The sequence below is a fragment of the Halichoerus grypus genome, chromosome 11 (assembly GCF_964656455.1).
Source record: "Halichoerus grypus chromosome 11, mHalGry1.hap1.1, whole genome shotgun sequence".
Lineage (NCBI taxonomy): Eukaryota > Metazoa > Chordata > Mammalia > Carnivora > Phocidae > Halichoerus > Halichoerus grypus.
In genome coordinates this window covers 108,002,910-108,020,859 of record NC_135722.1, presented here as the reverse complement: position 1 = coordinate 108,020,859, position 17,950 = coordinate 108,002,910, and the positions used below count along the sequence as shown (strand labels likewise).

At 40.3% G+C, this 17,950-nt stretch overlaps 1 protein-coding gene across 5 annotated transcripts in view; it reads left to right on the top strand.

Moving 5' to 3' along the window:
- Positions 1-14,980, top strand: part of GRIA4 (glutamate ionotropic receptor AMPA type subunit 4) — a 369,710-nt gene extending 354,730 nt beyond the window's left edge. Inside the window, exons 14-16 of one of the 5 annotated variants that reach the window (XM_036103774.2) lie at positions 8,286-8,400; positions 10,584-10,718; positions 14,816-14,980. In XM_036103774.2, the coding sequence (XP_035959667.1) occupies positions 8,286-8,400; positions 10,584-10,718; positions 14,816-14,980 (415 nt within the window). Of the gene's footprint in view, positions 1-2,154; positions 2,270-8,285; positions 8,401-10,583; positions 10,832-14,815 lie in introns of all 5 variants that reach the window. The other 4 variants (XM_078059068.1, XM_036103776.2, XM_036103775.2 and 1 more) reach the window with 4 other exon arrangements.
- The last annotated feature ends 2,970 nt before the right edge of the window (positions 14,981-17,950 follow it).

Sequence of the window (17,950 nt, the reverse complement as noted above, 5' to 3'; positions counted from 1 at the left end):
TCATAAGAGAAAAATAAACGTGCGTATAATACTATTAGGGGGACTTTATCAAGGGGCCACATGTTTCTGGAAGGAAAATGTGGATTAACTGTGACCTGGGCAGTGACTTACCTACTGGTCAAGTGTATCGTACGAACCAAATACTGATGTATACACACACACATATGAATAGCAGTGTGAAACTAAACTGTTTTTACATGGCCTATTAGATGGTCTTAGAAAGACAATGTCTTAGAATAATTTTGTAGAAAGCTTTATTCCAAACAGTTTTCTCAACGTGAAGCTTTTTTTCCTTATCCATTCCTTTGTTTTGCTTTTTGTTTTCTCCTGTGCTGTGGGACTGTCTTTGGCTAATACCCCTGTTAAATAACCCTCTCATGAAATGATCTCGGTTTTATCAAAGCAACGGTCTAAACCAACACGTAAAATTATTGGGATGCCACCTCATTAAAATGGATCTACTATGAATGTTTCAGGCTAAAATAAAGTAGAGTATAAAAATAGTTTTCTCCAAAATAAAAAATTTTAGTTTGGTTTAAATCATTGAAAGACAAATTTAGTTTGTTGTGGACACAAAATAAATTAAAACAACTTTCTCCCAACAGCATTTTTTTTTTTTAAATAGGTCTCTCTTCACTGAATATTCATTCATTCATTCTTGCATTTCAGTCTGGTCCTTTTGCTGATTAAACCAACCACCTGATATTGTTCACTTTGGGAAGTATATTCATTATTTTAGGCCACTAATGTGGCACTTGGGAAGGTGGGAGCAGCTGATTATTTAATTAGCATTTCGTAAATGGCTGTCTCAGTCTCAAGAAGAGTTAATACTCTCAAAGTGTATGGCTTATCGTGGGACATGTTTATTCTCCAAGTGGATCAGACTATCACAACACTGGAAAATGAACATTGTTTACGTGAAATATGATAAACACATTTTAAGAAAAACACTTCAATAGGCTGATTGGTGGTGAAATATGTAACACTTTTTACTAGTCAACAACTATTTCACTTGCAAATCAGTTTTCAAGTGCTATTCATTAATATGGGGTTGTTTTGTTTTGTTTTATTTATAACTCATTTGGCATTAAGTAACCACCAAACTCAGTATTCATCAAGGTGCGTAGCCCAAATTCTTGGTATAGAAGCCACTCCCTCACTCTAACAGAGATTTCATGAAATGCTGGGAAGACCTCTTGAAAGAGATAATGGCTCATTTAAAAACTAACTTGAAAGCAAGTAAGAAACCAAATACCTGGCAGGCAAAAGCCCATGACACATTTTTAATCCTTTTAGACATTCATTAGAATCTGCTGCCTTATTCCCCGGTAGAGATACACATGGAGGCAATCGGATCTGGGGTGTTTGTCTGCAGTCCCAATCACATGCATCACGGCTCCCTGGGATTTAATTACTTAACTTCAGCAGTGGAATTGGCCGAGCCATCATAGTTTCTAAATAGCATCCAAAGCCTTCAAGAATCAACACCAAATTCCAAATAGAAGACCTTTTCCCTGAGGGCTGGCACTCCCTTTCTCTTGACTATCCTGTGACTTCTAGCGCAGGGACACTGAACCAAACATGCCAATCCTAGATTCTGAGACCAATGAAATCAAACAAGTGAGCAAACTTAACTCCCACAAACAGTAAAGGGAACCATAATTAAGCCGTACTCTTTGTTGTCAGGAAATCCGTTCACAAAAATGAATGAACAGCTGCTTTTACGCTCTGGCAATGCCGTTCCGTGTTTCCTTCTGGGAACGAGTTTTCATTTGGGTCTCTTTTCGGCTGTTGACATTCTTAGAGGCAAAGGAATTCAAGGCACAATTCTTCCTCAATTACTAGTAAATGCAAGTTTATTGCTGTTTTGCAAAAGAAAAAAAAAATCCATGTCATTGGTTGATAACAGCATCCGTTTATTTGACAGTAAATGAACTCTGAGAGCGAGCAGCACCAAATACCACGTGTTTCACACCCTTTGAAATTAGTCACCATTGCCTTTGGTTTGGACTCTGGTGGAAGGGGCTGCAGGACCGCAAAATGAGAGGTTTATTTAGCGCCTGGGAGAAGCTTATAAAAGAGCTTAAGTCCTCATTCCTTCTAACATCTTAACAGCTGTGCAGTTTCTTACAAAATATGTTTTATCGTTTCAAGAAATGCTGTTAACCTCGCAGTTTTAAAACTGAATGAACAAGGCCTCTTGGACAAATTGAAAAACAAATGGTGGTACGACAAAGGAGAATGTGGCAGCGGGGGAGGTGACTCCAAGGTCAGCCTCAATGTCACCAAAAGCGGGTAAACAGTATGTATAGTAATAGGTGCATCTGCTGGGAGACGCAGCTTGGACCCCCCCGCCAGCCACCCCAGTCCCTTCGAAACCCAAGTATGCAATTACTGTCAAAGCAAAAATATTTGCAACCGTTAACCAATTGAGGGACACACGAACAGACCTCATTACAACAGTCCCTGAACCCCTCTGGCTTCAAAGAGGTGGTGGGTCAGACCTTGTAGTCCTACGAACCCCCTTGTAGAAAGCAGGAAGGGATCCAAGCTTTTGAAAGGGCAATTTAGTGACGAGGAGGGCGGACCCCGAGGGGAAGTCTGTCCCCTCTGGTTCACCCATGCGTGGCGAGACCACCTACAAAGCGTTTTTAAGTAACAGCAATGACTTGACTCCACCTGCACCTGTTTAGAGTGCCTTCCAGAAAGCCATGTCTCTACCTAGAACCCTCAGGCTTCCATTGCATATCAAGTTAAATAATAAATCAGCGATAGTCTTGTGAACTAGACATTTTTTGCCTTCCGTAAATGGATCAAATCACAGAATGATCGGCTTCAAAAGCAAGACCCGTTCAGCTCGGTGCTCACTACATCCATGTCATGTTTCCAGCTTCATAAAATAAGGTGGGGTTTTTTTCTAAGCAGTTTCTAAAGGAAAAAAATGTATACAATTAACAGAAATAATCAACTGGTGTCCCAGAACCCTTCTTCACTGTGTATAGACCTAAAACAATCCAGACATGGGAATATCCTCACTGAATTTTCTTTCATACCTTCCACCTGGCATGGAAGAATATTGAAAATTTTTAAGTATGCGCTCTTGTCTTTCTTTTAAAATCTAGAGAATTGCCCAAAACTGCTTGTCTTCCGTTTCTTGATTAGGCTATAAATTCCCTTACTTGGCCACCCAACCCACAGAATGATGCTCTGTTCTCTGAGAGCACTTGGGATGGAGGCTAAACTCATTCTTTTCCAATGGCGCTAACTTCCCCCTCTTTCCATCTTAAAAGACTTTCAAATGCAGCTCCTTTGTGCCCCTCTAATTACCAGCTCTATTGCAGGAAGAGGAGGATAAACTTTGCTAAGGGAATATTCTAGCCAGGGAGAGACAGGACAAAGGAGGAGACAGTGGAATCATGTGGACCCAATCCTGATCCCCCACCCCAGGTCCTGGAAAAGAATCATTCTGGAGAGAAAGAGCAGAGAGAGGGTAGAATCTTGGGGGATTCCTCTGGGATGGTTCCCCTTCAAGACCCCTCCATTTGAGACACCAGCCACATGTTTACTTAAGGAGTATTAACTCTTTTTATATTTTGGCACCCTAACTTGCCTAGAATATTCTGACAGTTTCCATAAAAACATAAGTAAATAAATACATTTTTCTATGCAGAGAAAATTATTTAAATTTACACTAATAACCTACTATTTTCCACGCAAATTAGAAATATAAGAAAACATGCTCTAATAGCACCAAAGAAAAGCAAAAATTTTCTAGTCCATTAGCAAAATTTTGCTCATGAATGTTTATTTTTCTCACCGATATAAGAGAAGTACAACACTGCTTAACCAATAAAACTTTCCAGAAAAATGAATAACAAACTCCTATTTTAGTGTCCATGAAAACGTCTTTCCAGAGAAAAATAAGCAGAGCAGAAACGTACGCATAATGGAAAAATCTATTTGAGAAAAGTCACTTCAGTTTATTTCACTAAGGGGTTGGACAGCTCAGGTTGGATTTTAAGCTGTTTGTATCCCACAGATTGTTTGGTACACAATGGACACTAAATAAATATTTGTTGTCAAAAAATATACGTAAATCTAACCTTGTAGTGCTCAAAAGTCAAACTGTTGGTCCTTGGAATGCAGTAACTTACTTTCGCCAAACATGAGCTACAAAGTGATATATTCTAAAACGTTACTTCAAATCTTCACAAAATGTTATAAAAATCAACTTAAAATATTCCCCCCAAATGATGTCACAGTATGTTGCTTTCCCTCAGAAATTTTGTTTTTGTACTAGAAAACATTCCTCGTAGGTCGCTTATTGATATAGTATGTATCACCAAGCGAATAGGTGGTCACAGTCTAAATGTTAATGACGCCCTACTCTGAATTTGTAGTAAGAGGCGGTGTTTTACATGCCCCGACCCAACTTAGGTCAAAGTAAAGCAACAGGAAGCTGTTGCTGTTTCATTTTTGTTTTGTACCTTCTATGGGTGACTGGTTTTCTTTTTAGAGTTACCTCACCCCTCCCGTGGGGCTTGATCTTCCTCAGAAGAGGTAAGATAAGGAGGAGAAGAAGCTAGTTTTTAAGACTTTGCTGAGTATCAGGCCAAGGCAGGAGAGAAATTAAATGATGCCAATTCCGTGTAGGGGGTGGAATATGCACATTCAGAGGCCCCAGCCCAGGCATGCTGAAATCTAATGTTGTCTGACTTTCCAGTACAGACTCTTGGTAGGAGAAAACTCAGTTTTCTAGTAGTGATTCACCTAATGAAGGCAGAGAATCATGGAAAGCTCGACCTCCACCCCACCCCCCCGCCCCCAATGAATGGGTTCCTTTGAGGAGACAGGTGACCCACCTGCCATTCACAGGATTATAACCCTGGGGGGACCTCTCCAGCCTTCCATTCAGCAGCAAATTATTAAATTTCTGCTTTCAGCAGGCAACATGCCATATTTGTGGGGAAAAAGAATTTTCTTTTCTCTCAAGGAGCTCATGATCACTGTGGTAGCTTCCAGTCACAGCCCATGGCTACAAAATAATGAGCATCCCCACTTCCCTGAGGGCCATTCCCAGAGCATGACATTCTGACCCGGTCGCCCTCAACCAAGGCTTCATGCTGAAATGTAAAAATTTAAGGAAAGTAAGAAAAAGGGTCCTGCATCTTAAAAAATAATAATAAAGTAGAAAGGCAGGATTTGGAGGATGCAAATCCATTTTTTTGAAAATTTACTTCTTTAATAATATTCGTGCAATGTGGTCTAATCTATGATCATAAGAAATTCATACTTGTGAATAAAGCAATAAAAGTTTACTAATTGGCAATGAGCCAATTTAAAAATATCATTGCAATGTCTCAAACTCATTTTCCTCTCTGATGAATCTGATAGTTTAGTCTGAGCACAAACCATACACAGAATTTTATGCCAGTTTTTAACGTGAGTTACTCAGTCCTGGTTCTAGTTGGAAATTTTGGTAACGCCTGTAATCATTAATGATCTATAAAATTACTGATTTTTTTGTTTGTTTTATACCCTATTCTCCTCTATGTATATAAAAACAGGCACCCTCACGAATGTGGATATTCACATAAAAATCGTTTTGTAAATGTGATTACCAAATAACGTCTTCTTTAGGAACTATATTAGACCACAAGATACCCATTTTTAATTTAGCCCTTTGAAGACGGTAGCCAGTCCTGACTTTAAAGCACGTCGTAAGTGGCCTCCTCCCCTTCACCATAGCCATAGAAACCAACACACGAGTAAAGGGATTGTTAGCAAAAATATGAATTCGTAAGCAGAAAGAAAAGCTGTGGTAAACAGAAGCCAGCGATTGCCCGATAATGAATTCCTTGCTCAGTGCGTGATACTCCACCAGATAACCATTAAGTTTGGCTCCTAATAAATATCTTAAATTCAAAATTCCAATCTACTTATGGCCTCTAAAACCAGGCTCCTGCCGTGACTAGCAGAAGGACCAAAGAGGCAAGGGGAGAAGTGAAGGGAGAAAGGCAAAGTGGGACCTTAAGGACATCCCTTCTAGAAGAAACTGGAAGGAAACTCTGCTTTCTTTTTCCTTCCCTTTTCAGCATGAAGTCCTCCTCCCAGAGCACCCCATTCAAGAAGTGCAGTGTAGGCTCATATAATACACCTGTGTAGGTGTTAAAGAGGCTTTGGTGAGCAGCCTGGGGACCTCAAAACTCTTATAGTATCAGTTAAATGAAAAAGCTTGCTCTGGGTTCAAAATAATTTAAATACAGCAACCTTGCAGAGCACCTACTCTGAGTCAGATACCCTGGTAAATACTGTCCTACAAAGATGAATGAGATACCGCTTTTGTTCCCAAGCAGTCCACAACTCACCCACCAGCCTGGGGTGGGGTTTTGTAAGAATCACGTCATGAATGGGGGTCGGGGTGTATAGATAGTAAAACCCACTTTTGGGACCAGATTCACCAAGCACCACAGTTTACCAAAATCTTCATCCTGCTCCATCCCCAAACTCAGTGTTTAGTAGAAAGTGTTAAATCATGCTCATACTAGATTTTGTTCCAAAACACGATGTAGTTTTCTAGGAATGTGGCAAATGCATATTACTTCTTAAATGGAACAATGAGCCTTGTTAAGACATTACAACATAGATACAAAAAATTAAATCGTATTGAGAAAACAGTTAAAAAACTTGTATCTTAGAAACTTTTTTCAGAACTAACAGTACAACAACATAACAAGAAAAAAGAGACTTTTGGCTTAACGGCTAATCAGAAAACTCAATTAACCAGAAACTCCCATTTCCCGAGTCTTCCGTTGTGAATGTTTTTAATTGCACAAGCTGAAGTCACACTATTACAAACCCTGATTCAGCTACTTCCTAGCTGTGTGGCTAGATGATTTAATCTCTCCGTGCCTTGGTTTCCTCATTTGTAAAATGCAGGTGATCATAGTATCCAAACATGTAAAATGCTTCCAACAGCTCCTGGTACCTAGGAAGGGTTCCGTCAGGGTTAACTAGCATTATCACCATTATTATTACTGCATTGCCTAGATGTGCAGATAAGTTTATGGAATTAATCCCCTGGCAGTCAAATCAATGCGTGCTGTGTCTCTCCAAATGCACTCAATATTTCCTAGAAGAAGTGAGGTGTTGGGGGAGAGAGCCAGACAAAATAATCGTGGCAGCTTAGAAATGTCCAGAGAAATTCAATGAGTCTCTCTCCGAGTATTTGTAAAAGCAAAAAGAAACAGAAACCAACCAAGCACGGAAACAGTAACAACAAGAGATGTCAGGGCTTACTGCTCCCCATCCATCCTCTCGGACTTTTATTTTATACACACAAAGGTGTTAACATAGGAATGAAAACCGGGGGAGTTCTTCGATTCCTCAGAACATTGAGACTGAGTGATGACTGGCCTTTTCCTCCTTGAGACTCCTTATATAACATCAAGTACTGAAGGACTCAAATATGGTAGAAAAGAAAAGTGGGATTTTATAGGACGGGAGTTTGTTCCTAAAAATCTCGGTTTCCCCGAGCCTGTCATGTACCTGCTAGGAAGCGTCCGTGGAGTACATTAGAGTCACTTCCATTTGTATGCACAGCATATTAATGTGATAGACTCGAGATAGATAGATAGATAGTGCTATTATTCAGGTTAAATACCGCAACTGAGGAGAGTGTCAGCATGGGCTTATCCTCTCATGACTCACATAATCTGTCTCCTAAGGACCTTCCTGGACCCTTTGTCAGTAACTCCCACACCCTCCTTCTCTTCCAGTTAGTCCTGGATGAGCATGGTTAAGGAGTCCGTGTAGACGTACTTTTATAGCAGAGAGTAAAATTACACCAACTGAATCACAGTGTAGGGGAGAACCCAAACCGGTCCGAGCCAGCTTCTCTGCATGCCAGTCTGTCCATCTGCGGCCACTGCCATTCATTTCGAAAGTGGGGGGAACACAAGGAGCTTGTGGATCTCGAATGACTTCCACCGCTGTGCTGGGAACCTCGTAAACGCTCCAGCAATGGAACCCAGGCCAATAGTTTTGGGTTCACAGTAATTGCATACGTTTTATTTACGATCCTCCCTAGCAGTATGCACCTGTTACCTAAAGCGATGGAGCAGGCCCCAGTCGTAGGTCTGGTTCTCCACCTGGGCCTCCCGCACGAGACTTAGCACCTCCTGTGGCCTCTGCTCTGTCACTTTGCCTTGCGATTCTAATGTAGTTTGACTTGAATAACATAAAATAACATATATAATGTTATTTATGTTATTTTCCACGTGAAGAACTCCTGTAAACCTTGCCGTTTTGAAACTCAGTGAGGCAGGCGTCTTAGACAAGCTGAAAAACAAGTGGTGGTACGATAAAGGTGAATGTGGACCCAAGGACTCCGGAAGCAAGGTTAGTCGTCACACTCCGGGGCCTCGTCTTGTGCTCACAGGGCCCGCGAGCGGTTGTCACAGGGCGCCGACCCACTCACCCGCCTTCTCAGAAAATTGCAGCCCGCACCCCCACTGCTCAGGCTTGGGTTACAACTCAAATTAACCGCAGAAGCACATACACGAATAAAATTCCTTCTGTGACCCTCAGACTCACGTACCACTAGCGCGAGTAGCGCTTCTTGGTTAGGGTTGCGCTTGTTTCGGAGGCGAAGGCCACGGAACCCATTGTTTCAGGAGCTGATGCCCTCTCAAAACAGAAGTGGGGAATTGTCCGGTAGCCATCCAGAGGAGGATCCTAAATATTCACGCTGTGGCATTCAGAAGTTCAGTCTTGTGTCACTACGTTGCCAAGCATTCCACTTTAGTTTGAAGAGGCCCGGTTATAGTTCTGTGCCGACGGATGCGCAGTGGACTTTCCGATTCGGTTCTACCGAAGTGCTCTTAGTAGATCAGCATTTACGGATAATATCTCAAGTTAAGATCTCTCATTCGTGAATTCTTCTTGGTGCAATGCAGAGATCTAGAGACCTGATTCCACTGAGTACAAATAAAAAGGGTTACAAACAGTTATGTTTCCATTCTAAAGGAAAAAATGTAACAATGTATCAGTGACTCTAATTACCTGCGCAAATTCATAGAATGTAACAAGTGCCCGAAAGGAGTTGAGGATTCTTGAAATCTTCTTTTATTTTTTTTCTTTATCTTCTTTAAAAGAAAAAAATATTAGTTATTCTAAGACATGAAACAAATAAATGGCTTAAATAGGAGAGTCTCCATTCACTTAAGAATGAGACCAAGTAATGTCACTTGATACCTTTTCTGGGCTTATCCCTACGTTTTAATCAGTTTTTTCCTGCCTTTGAACCAGAGTGGAATGAGACAAGCTTGGCCAAATAATGAAATACTTATCTCAAATCCCTGTGTCAAGCCACAGAAGCATAAATATTTAATGAGCGATGATTTTAAAAATGAAGTGACCCTAAATTTTGGCCCAATCAGCTAATGTCATGGCTAATTGGACAGTGTACATAGTACGTCTTTTGAATTCAATACTCTGCTAATAAAACTAAGTGTCTGGATCACATTTTGTACAAAACCTACAGCTGGGAAGATGATGGCCACAGGGCATCCTACAGGGAGTCTATCCAAAATACTCTCTCAAATCTTGTTATGTAATATACGTATTTCCAATTTATGAAAAAATTCTGAAGTCTTGTTACAATTTTAGTATTTTCCAATCATATGCTTGACTATTTCCAAATTTATTATGAGATAATATGTATGCTAAAGCTCTGGAGAATAATATGTCTAAACTATTAACTGATTAAGTATTTTTAACTGGGAATGGAATCTTATTTTTAAATCAGTAAAAATAATCATAAATTTGTCCATACGAAAATAATTTATGTCTCAATTAACCATGGTAATTTGTATATTTTTAAGTCATTTTTAAAAAGTTACCTAAATGCGATGCATACATAATTATTCCTAAATAGTATATAATATGTAAAAGTGACACTTTCTGGAAGATCTCCCATACACCTATGACTGAAAGAACAAATAATGTGTACCCTAGCACATTATTTACATATATTTGGTAAAGCAACAGTGAAGAAAATGTGAAACTGTTAGCTAAAAAAAAAAAAAAAAAAAACAACGAAACTTAGTTCCTTAAGTAGGAAATGTGAAGTGAGATTTATACAAGAGAAATTTCAAACATTGAAAGTATATGGAATAGCAGGAAAGCCAAAAGACATCCCCTTCCCATGTAACTGGGTTTTAAATATGCCATTTTCAAACTTAAATAATAAGCCCACTTCTGCCACCCTGTGTAAATATATAAATGCTTTTATATGGCTAGGTATAGTGGTTTTCGCTGCATATTTAATAATGATAAAACATTACAAATTTCATTGAATGTAATTACACACAGTTTTATTGGTAATCATCATAATTTCACTTCTCCTGAGAGTTGGAAGCTTTATGCTTAAATCCATAAACCTCCATCAGTGATTTATACATGTAAATAATTTCAGGTTGCATTAGGCATTTGCTTTAATTAGCTGTTTGGATTTCGTGTGTTCTTTTGCCTTCTGGACGTGACATTTCCGCAGTTAACTGCGATGTCTTTATCTCCCCCAGGACAAGACGAGCGCCTTGAGCCTGAGCAACGTAGCCGGCGTCTTCTACATTCTGGTCGGCGGCTTGGGCTTGGCTATGCTGGTGGCTTTGATGGAGTTCTGTTACAAGTCCAGGGCAGAGGCGAAGAGAATGAAGGTGGCAAAGAGTGCACAGACTTTTAACCCAACTTCCTCGCAGAATACCCAGAATTTAGCAACCTATAGAGAAGGTTACAACGTATATGGAACCGAAAGTATTAAAATTTAGGGGTAGGACTTAGGGCTTACTACAGTGAGGGGGTGCTGCATCCTGTAACTGCAGTGTTGTGACCTGTCTGTCCAGTGGTGACGTTGCTTGCTTCTGATTACAGCTTTTATATTTTTGAAAAACTTCAGTGCAAAGTGGTTCGGTTTTCTTTGGCTGCGAATGTACTGTTCGAAACTGTATGTTGCCAATAGATATCTGCATTGAAAGGGTCAGAAAGACAAAATCAAACCCCCAGGATTGCTCTGCAAAATGATCTGAACAGTATATCCTACTCGAAATTTGGGAGAAAATGGAAATTAGTTCTGGGTTTCCTTGTCCATGTAGCAGGCTAATCTACTTGGAACAATCCAATTTTAGGAGAACTCACAAAATCAGCATAAAACCATTTCAAGCGATCAAAGCTTAGATGGTTGCCTATTTTGATATGATTATGTATTTTCTGAGAACCAACTCCAAGCACATAGTAAGGGCTCGGAGAATTTTGGCTCCTATTCTGTTTCACATTAACCATCATTCTATATTTTTTTAAGAACCAAACCCTGCTGTTTGCTCATCTGACAGTACCTTGAGCCAGACCTTTAGATAGGAGTGATTGTCAGAATATTGACTCCAATTCATATTTATTTAGATGAATTTCAACTTTCACCTTCACAGTATCACTAAGGTGGATATGCATTTTAGGCAAGATGGCAGTTTCCCCATCAAGATGTCAGCAATGCATGTGTTCTTCAGGGGGACACAGGAAAAGATAAAAATTGCAGTGAATTATTATGGCCTTTTTTTTTTTTTTTCCCATTTCAATTGTTTTTAAGTAGACCAGAGCAGCCGCACTTACTCATATCCTCCCACTGTGTCACAATAAAACATGGTAAATATTCAGTGAAATGTAGGAAATGGAGATAATTTTTTAAGAATCTAAGTGTCCACTACTTTTATTCCTCGAATGATAGAAAGTGGTTTTAAAATAAGATCTGAAAGCATTTGTTACTGCTTTTCCTAAAATCCGGTCTCTAAGACCCATTTTCTAAAATTATATATAATAGTCAACTGAATGGGCTGCTCACTCTGATGACAATGATAAATGAGGCTTTGAACCCACAAGAGACATTCAGTGCTTGATGTACCCGAGAGTCAAAAACCCAATATAATTTTCATAAGATGTACATCTGAGGTTATGCCAGGTAAATAACGCTTGTTTTTTATATTTGTGGTTATAAAAGCTATCGAAACACTTTGTTAATGTCTTAAAACAAAGAACAAAAGTCATTCCCTTTTACAAAGATCTAGTTGCTTCTATCCATAATCTAGAAATCAATGGATTACTGAGTGTAACTATATATAGATAAGCCCCACATGGCTCTTTCCCAATTTTGTGTAAAAGAATTAAGAACAAGACCCTACAGTTCACTCAGATCAGAATGTTTTGAGCATGTCTTCTGATAGCAAAACAAAAACAAGGAAACTTTCAAGGTCTCTTGACCATTATACAAATGCTGTTATCTTAATAATTATACAGTTGAGAGATTTTCTCAAACTGAGAAAAACAATATGTGACAGGTTTTCAGAGTCAGTTATTTGGATTTTATTCTGGAATGAATTTTATGTCTTAAAAAAGGGGGCTTTTTTGTTTTGGTTTGGTTTGGTTTGGGTTTTTTTTGGTTTTTTGTTTTTGTTTTTGTTTTTTCTTACAAGTCATTAAAACTGATTTTTCTTTGGCAAAGCAAAAGCATTCCAATCATCAGCAAGGTCCAAGGGTAAGGTTGCAAAGAAAAGAAAAAGAATATTAGAAAATTCTAGAAACAAACACTCATGGATGCCAGTTAATTACCAAAATCTGGGAAGTTGCTAAAGAGATATAAATTCCCAGGTTATGTACATATAGTTCACATGTAATAATGTTTTTGGAGTCCGAACCTGGCATTACAGCGTATCACATGAATTGCCTCTACAGTTGGGGTTAAACTTCTAAGACGATAAATTTCAAATAAAATACAAAGCATTCCTGTCCATGACTTTTAAAAAGACTTAATGGCATTCAGGGTAAATGAAATGATGTGCACCTAAGGAGACTTGACAACTGTTACTGTGCTCTCGTACAAGATGGCTTTTTCCTTTCAAAAGCTCTGTTGGCCACAATTACCCAAATTTTTGATGATCTAAATAATACTGTCCTAGAATGCCGAAAACAAAACCTGAAACCTTCAATATAGAGAATATTTACTCTAAAAATGATTATCCCTCACGGGAACACATATGGTCCTAGCCTTTAGCCTCAACAATCTAAACAGACCCAGACCACGTGTAAATTTATAAGAATTTGAGCAGCCTCAGTGGGTTCACAGCAAAGCTGAATAGAGATGATATTTTAAGGAAGAAGCAGGAGATAGAAGTATAAGAAATAATAATGCTAAGATTTTAAGAGAAAATAGGAGCTGTCAAAGATTTATTAACTATTACACTCAGTTGCATTCATCTACAGAGAAGGAAAGATTACTTGAGAACACATGGTTCCTGTTTGGGGTATTTTCCTTTCTTCGCAAAGGCAATCAAGAAAAGAAAGGAAACACAAATAAATTTTATAGCAAGAGCCTTCTGAAAAAAAAATCCCTTCCAAAAATTACAGTGCTTTTGTTAATTGTATTTCTTCTTCAAAACAAAACAAAACAAAACCAGTAGGTTTTAAAAAATAATTATTTTATTTAATATTAAATGTTGAAAGTGAATCTGAGGAAAAAAATTCAAACTTTGGTTCTGGTTCATTTAATTTAGTGATGAGTAGTTCTGTAGAGATTGCATCCTGATTTCTAATTTTTTTGAGACTATTCACTAAAGAAAAACTATGATAATGACCTTGGTTTTTATCATAGATAAGTCATTAACTAGCAGTTTGACTTTATCAGGGTATCTGATCTCTAAACCTTTACATTATACCATTTTCTACTCCTATCACTAATTTCATTATTTAATATATCGTGACTCTAATACTTAAGTCCCAGAGCAGAGTAAATATAGGGATGGAATTCCTAAAGAATTAGGTAAACCTAAATTCGCCACAGGGAATTAAGATATATTTTGAGTTACGAGAAATAAATGATCTATGCATAGCAGACTTAGACAGTATCTCGTTTGCCTTATTTTCCTCTTGAGTTAACATTAAAATTCAGTTACTAGAAAAAAATGTGAAGGCAAATGAACCAGCAGTAATTAGATTTACATAAAAACACTGCCTGTCTCTCTTCTGTGTAATACTGTTATCTGCTCCTGACTTAACCTGACAGAGAACAGGAATTTAACGAGGATTTCGGAGACCTGACCCCTTAACATCTCAGTCTGGGAGGTTCCCCAGCAGTGAGGAATTGAAACATACTCCCTTTCAGTGCACCCCCCGTGAAACACTGAGAGCCTCCGAGAACATCAGTCAGCTTCCAGAGTAGGCCCGTCACTCACTGTGCTCTTCTGGGTCATGTCTACCCCTGGTGTGAATGAATGAAGGTGTCTTCGGATAGATCTGTGTTCCGCAGGCCGGAAGATCTGTCGTGAATAGTCCGCAGTTTGTTTAGACAACTCATCACAGTTTTGAGGATAACGCCCGCGCTGTAAAGACATTTCCTGGCAAGAGCAAGAGGCTCAATTAGAAACGTTGTCCACCTAGAGGAGAATTTTAAGCTGGCCCAGAAGTACCAGGGTGTAAAGGACCGCAAGGTGAAGGCTGTGTCCCGCCCAGACTTGCCGAACAAAACCTAGTGTGACGATTTCCAAATTAGTTCTGAAACAGGTAGGACCACAAACTCCAGCCCGATTTATTCTTCGCTATAGTTGAGCTTCCCTTTCCCATAATGCGCAGTTTTCACACGACCAAAAGAACATTGGAAAAAATGCAGATGTCTAATTATTGATATCTTGGTGTTTGTTGTGTCGCCTTTTGTCGCAGAAGCAGAAACATTGTAACAGTCCACACTCTTTCTGTTTCCTTTCCATGCACCCAGCTGACCTTTTCTGAAGCCATAAGAAACAAAGCCAGATTATCCATCACTGGGAGTGTAGGTGAGAACGGCCGCGTTCTGACGCCCGACTGCCCCAAGGCTGTACACACGGGAACTACAATTAGACAAAGTTCAGGATTGGCTGTCATTGCATCGGACCTACCATAAAAACCAAAAACATAATCGAGTGCCTTAATCAAACTGTGTTGGTGACCGACGGGAGCGCGGCCCGGGGCGCGCCGAGCAGGTGCCCTGGACCAGGCCTCTGGCCAGAGCGGGCTGTGCGTCCTGACGCTCCCCGTTCCGCAGCAGCAACGCGTGCATGAGCTCAGCTCGGAAACCCAAACTCAGATTTTCTATCAGGAAAACTCACAATTTAGGTTTTTTCGGGGAGCGGGAGGGTGGGGAGGGAGCTGGGATGGGCGTATTAACAGCAACAGATTTCACTCGAGTGGACTTAAAAACTAATCAGACTTGCGAGTTAGCGCATCAAACTGTGAAGTTCTTGCTCAGAAAGGCCTGTCTTCACCGCAAGGGATAAACTAGCTAGAGAAGTCAGTGAACATGCTAACGTGCGTCTCCAGAACACCCACGTGGTCCGTGGGAGACTCCAGCTGAGAAAACACAGCACGAAACTGTGATCGGAAAATAATCAACACTCATGTAAATCCTGTGAAAAAATTTAAAGGAAGTATTTACACATACTTTGGAGAAAACAAATACTGAAACATGCTTGCTTTTTAACTGACGTAAATTCAGTAGAGGACAACACAATTCTTTTTTCTAACCATCTTAGGGAAAAATACATTGCAATAATTGATATGCCATCACTGTAATAAACTTTAGAGACTTTTTTTTTTATAAAAGTCGGTCATCTCCTTGTTGCAGTAACCTACGCTCTGTCACATAGTCGGTGTCCCCAGGTCGCGTTTGTCTCACTACCCGGAACACAAACACAAACGAAGACAGCGTTACCGTGAAATCGTCAGTCTGCGATGTAGAATCAAAAGAGACTACGGGTCACTCATGGTATCGATCTTATTTATAATCTTGTTCTGTGTACAAAATTGTGGTTTTTGTACCCACCAAAAGAATAAAACTGCGGACATTCTTACAATATCTACAGAGCTTAAAGTTTGTTTTTATCGTTAATAAAAGTTATTTGAGAAATTACAAGACTATGTAGGAGGGATTATAGAAGTCAAGTGTGGGCCATATTGGAACATGTAGCTAGCTCTTATTTCTGCATAATAAGCTTACCCACTTTTACAGGTGTTTGCCTTGTGAGCAGGTGAAATTGTCACAGATGACGTGTTTGAATTGGGGAACGATCTGTTGTCATTAACAGCAACATACCTGTAATCGCGTGTTGAAATTTTACTTGACTGTATTTTGCTGCATAAAATAATGTGTCTCTTGGGTTTCTCCCCGCCCCCATTCCCCTTGTTCCGTTTAAATCACTTGAAGGCACGAATAGTAATTTGTGGTAGACAAAAAAAAAGAAGAAGAAGAATTTGTCCTTGTTTTTTCAACTGGAAATGGTGAAGAAAATTATACCCATGTTTATTTCCCAAACCCACCTTCTGTTATGTATGGATTAAATTAACGTGGTTCAAAGGAAGGTTTGGATCCTTTGAAATAATAAATGAGTACTAGAGTACAGCTAGCCATCACACGACTAGAGATCTTGGCAGAAAGCACAAGTTAGGATGATTTTGGAAGTGTGGCCTTGAAGGACGAGTTCCGTTTCCACCGGTGGAGAAGCGTGGAGCGCCTTAGGGGCAAGCCGCGGTCCAGCGCGGCGCGTGTCCGGGCCTGCCACATCCCGGAAGGTAAAGCTGGAGGAGGTGAAGGACCCACCCACTTGCTTCCATCTGGAGATTGCCATCCCTCCGCGATCTCTGCGCTACAGTAAAGAGCCACCTCTAAAAGCGCAGGTCCCATGACTCACGCACGGCCCCTCAGGAAAAGGCCCAAGCTCTGAGGCAGAGCACATGGGTCCCTCCGTGACCTGGTCCCTACTGCTCCCTCCCGTGGCATCCGCCCCGGGCCCAGCCTCCCCCGCCGCACACGGGACGGGCATTTACTCTTTCCTTGGGCTGTCACTTCCCCCGGTCTCTTTCCCTGACTAACTTGGACTCATCCTTCAGCACCAGATCGCACCGTACCTGCCCCAGGAAGGTCTCCACGCCAACCCGCGCCCGCGGCCCCCGGGCCCGCTCAGAGGCCCTCTGGTGTTTCTCCCCATCACGGCGTGTGCTGTGTACCGCACTGTACTCACCTGTGTGCTTGTCCGTACGACGTCAGACTGTAAGCTCCTTGAGGGCAGGATGTCTCTCCCGTCCACAGTTGTATCCCCAGCACCCAGCACAGTGCCTGGCCTATTGTAGGTGCTTAATAAATATTTGTTGAATGAATGAATTGAATCGAATTAATTTAATTAAGTGGAAGCAGAAAGACAGTATCTTTCCTCATTAACAGTCCCTAGCCTGTGTGTTAAGTAAAGAGCAGGTCGGAACGAAGGCTGGGGGCGCCCGGGTGGCTCAGTCGGTTGGGCGACCGACTCTTGATTTCAGCTCAGGTCGTGATGTCAGGGTCGTGAGATTGAGCCCCAGGTCGGCTCCGTGCTGGGTGGAGTCTGATACTCTCCCTCCACCCCTCCCCCCCACTAAAAAAAAAAAAAAAAAGGCTGAAGGATGGCTGATTTCATGACATTGTCCATCTCCCCGGAAGAAGTGTGGCTAAAAAAACAAAACAAGATGACCTGACAAATTTTCTGATCGGAGGAGACATTATTCCGTGTAATTGTACCTAGCTGTGGAATGATTTGTTTAGCTAGAGAAATTGTCTTAAGGTAATTAAATAACCCAAACCAGGGTTCTGGCTTGGTTTTTACCCATTCTTCTAAAGATCTCTTTCATTTAAGTCTCGGAGTGGATAAGTGATGAGAAGGTAAAAAGTTATATTTCTCATAGTTTAATTTCTTCTTTTTGTGTTGTTTTCTTTCTGTATTAGTATCATATAGTTAAATTTCTATATTTCTCATGGAATAATTCTGCCAAAACCAAAATGTTAAATCTGCCATCAGTACAAAGGGATACCCTATCTGGTCTCCAATCTGAGGAAATGCTATAAAGC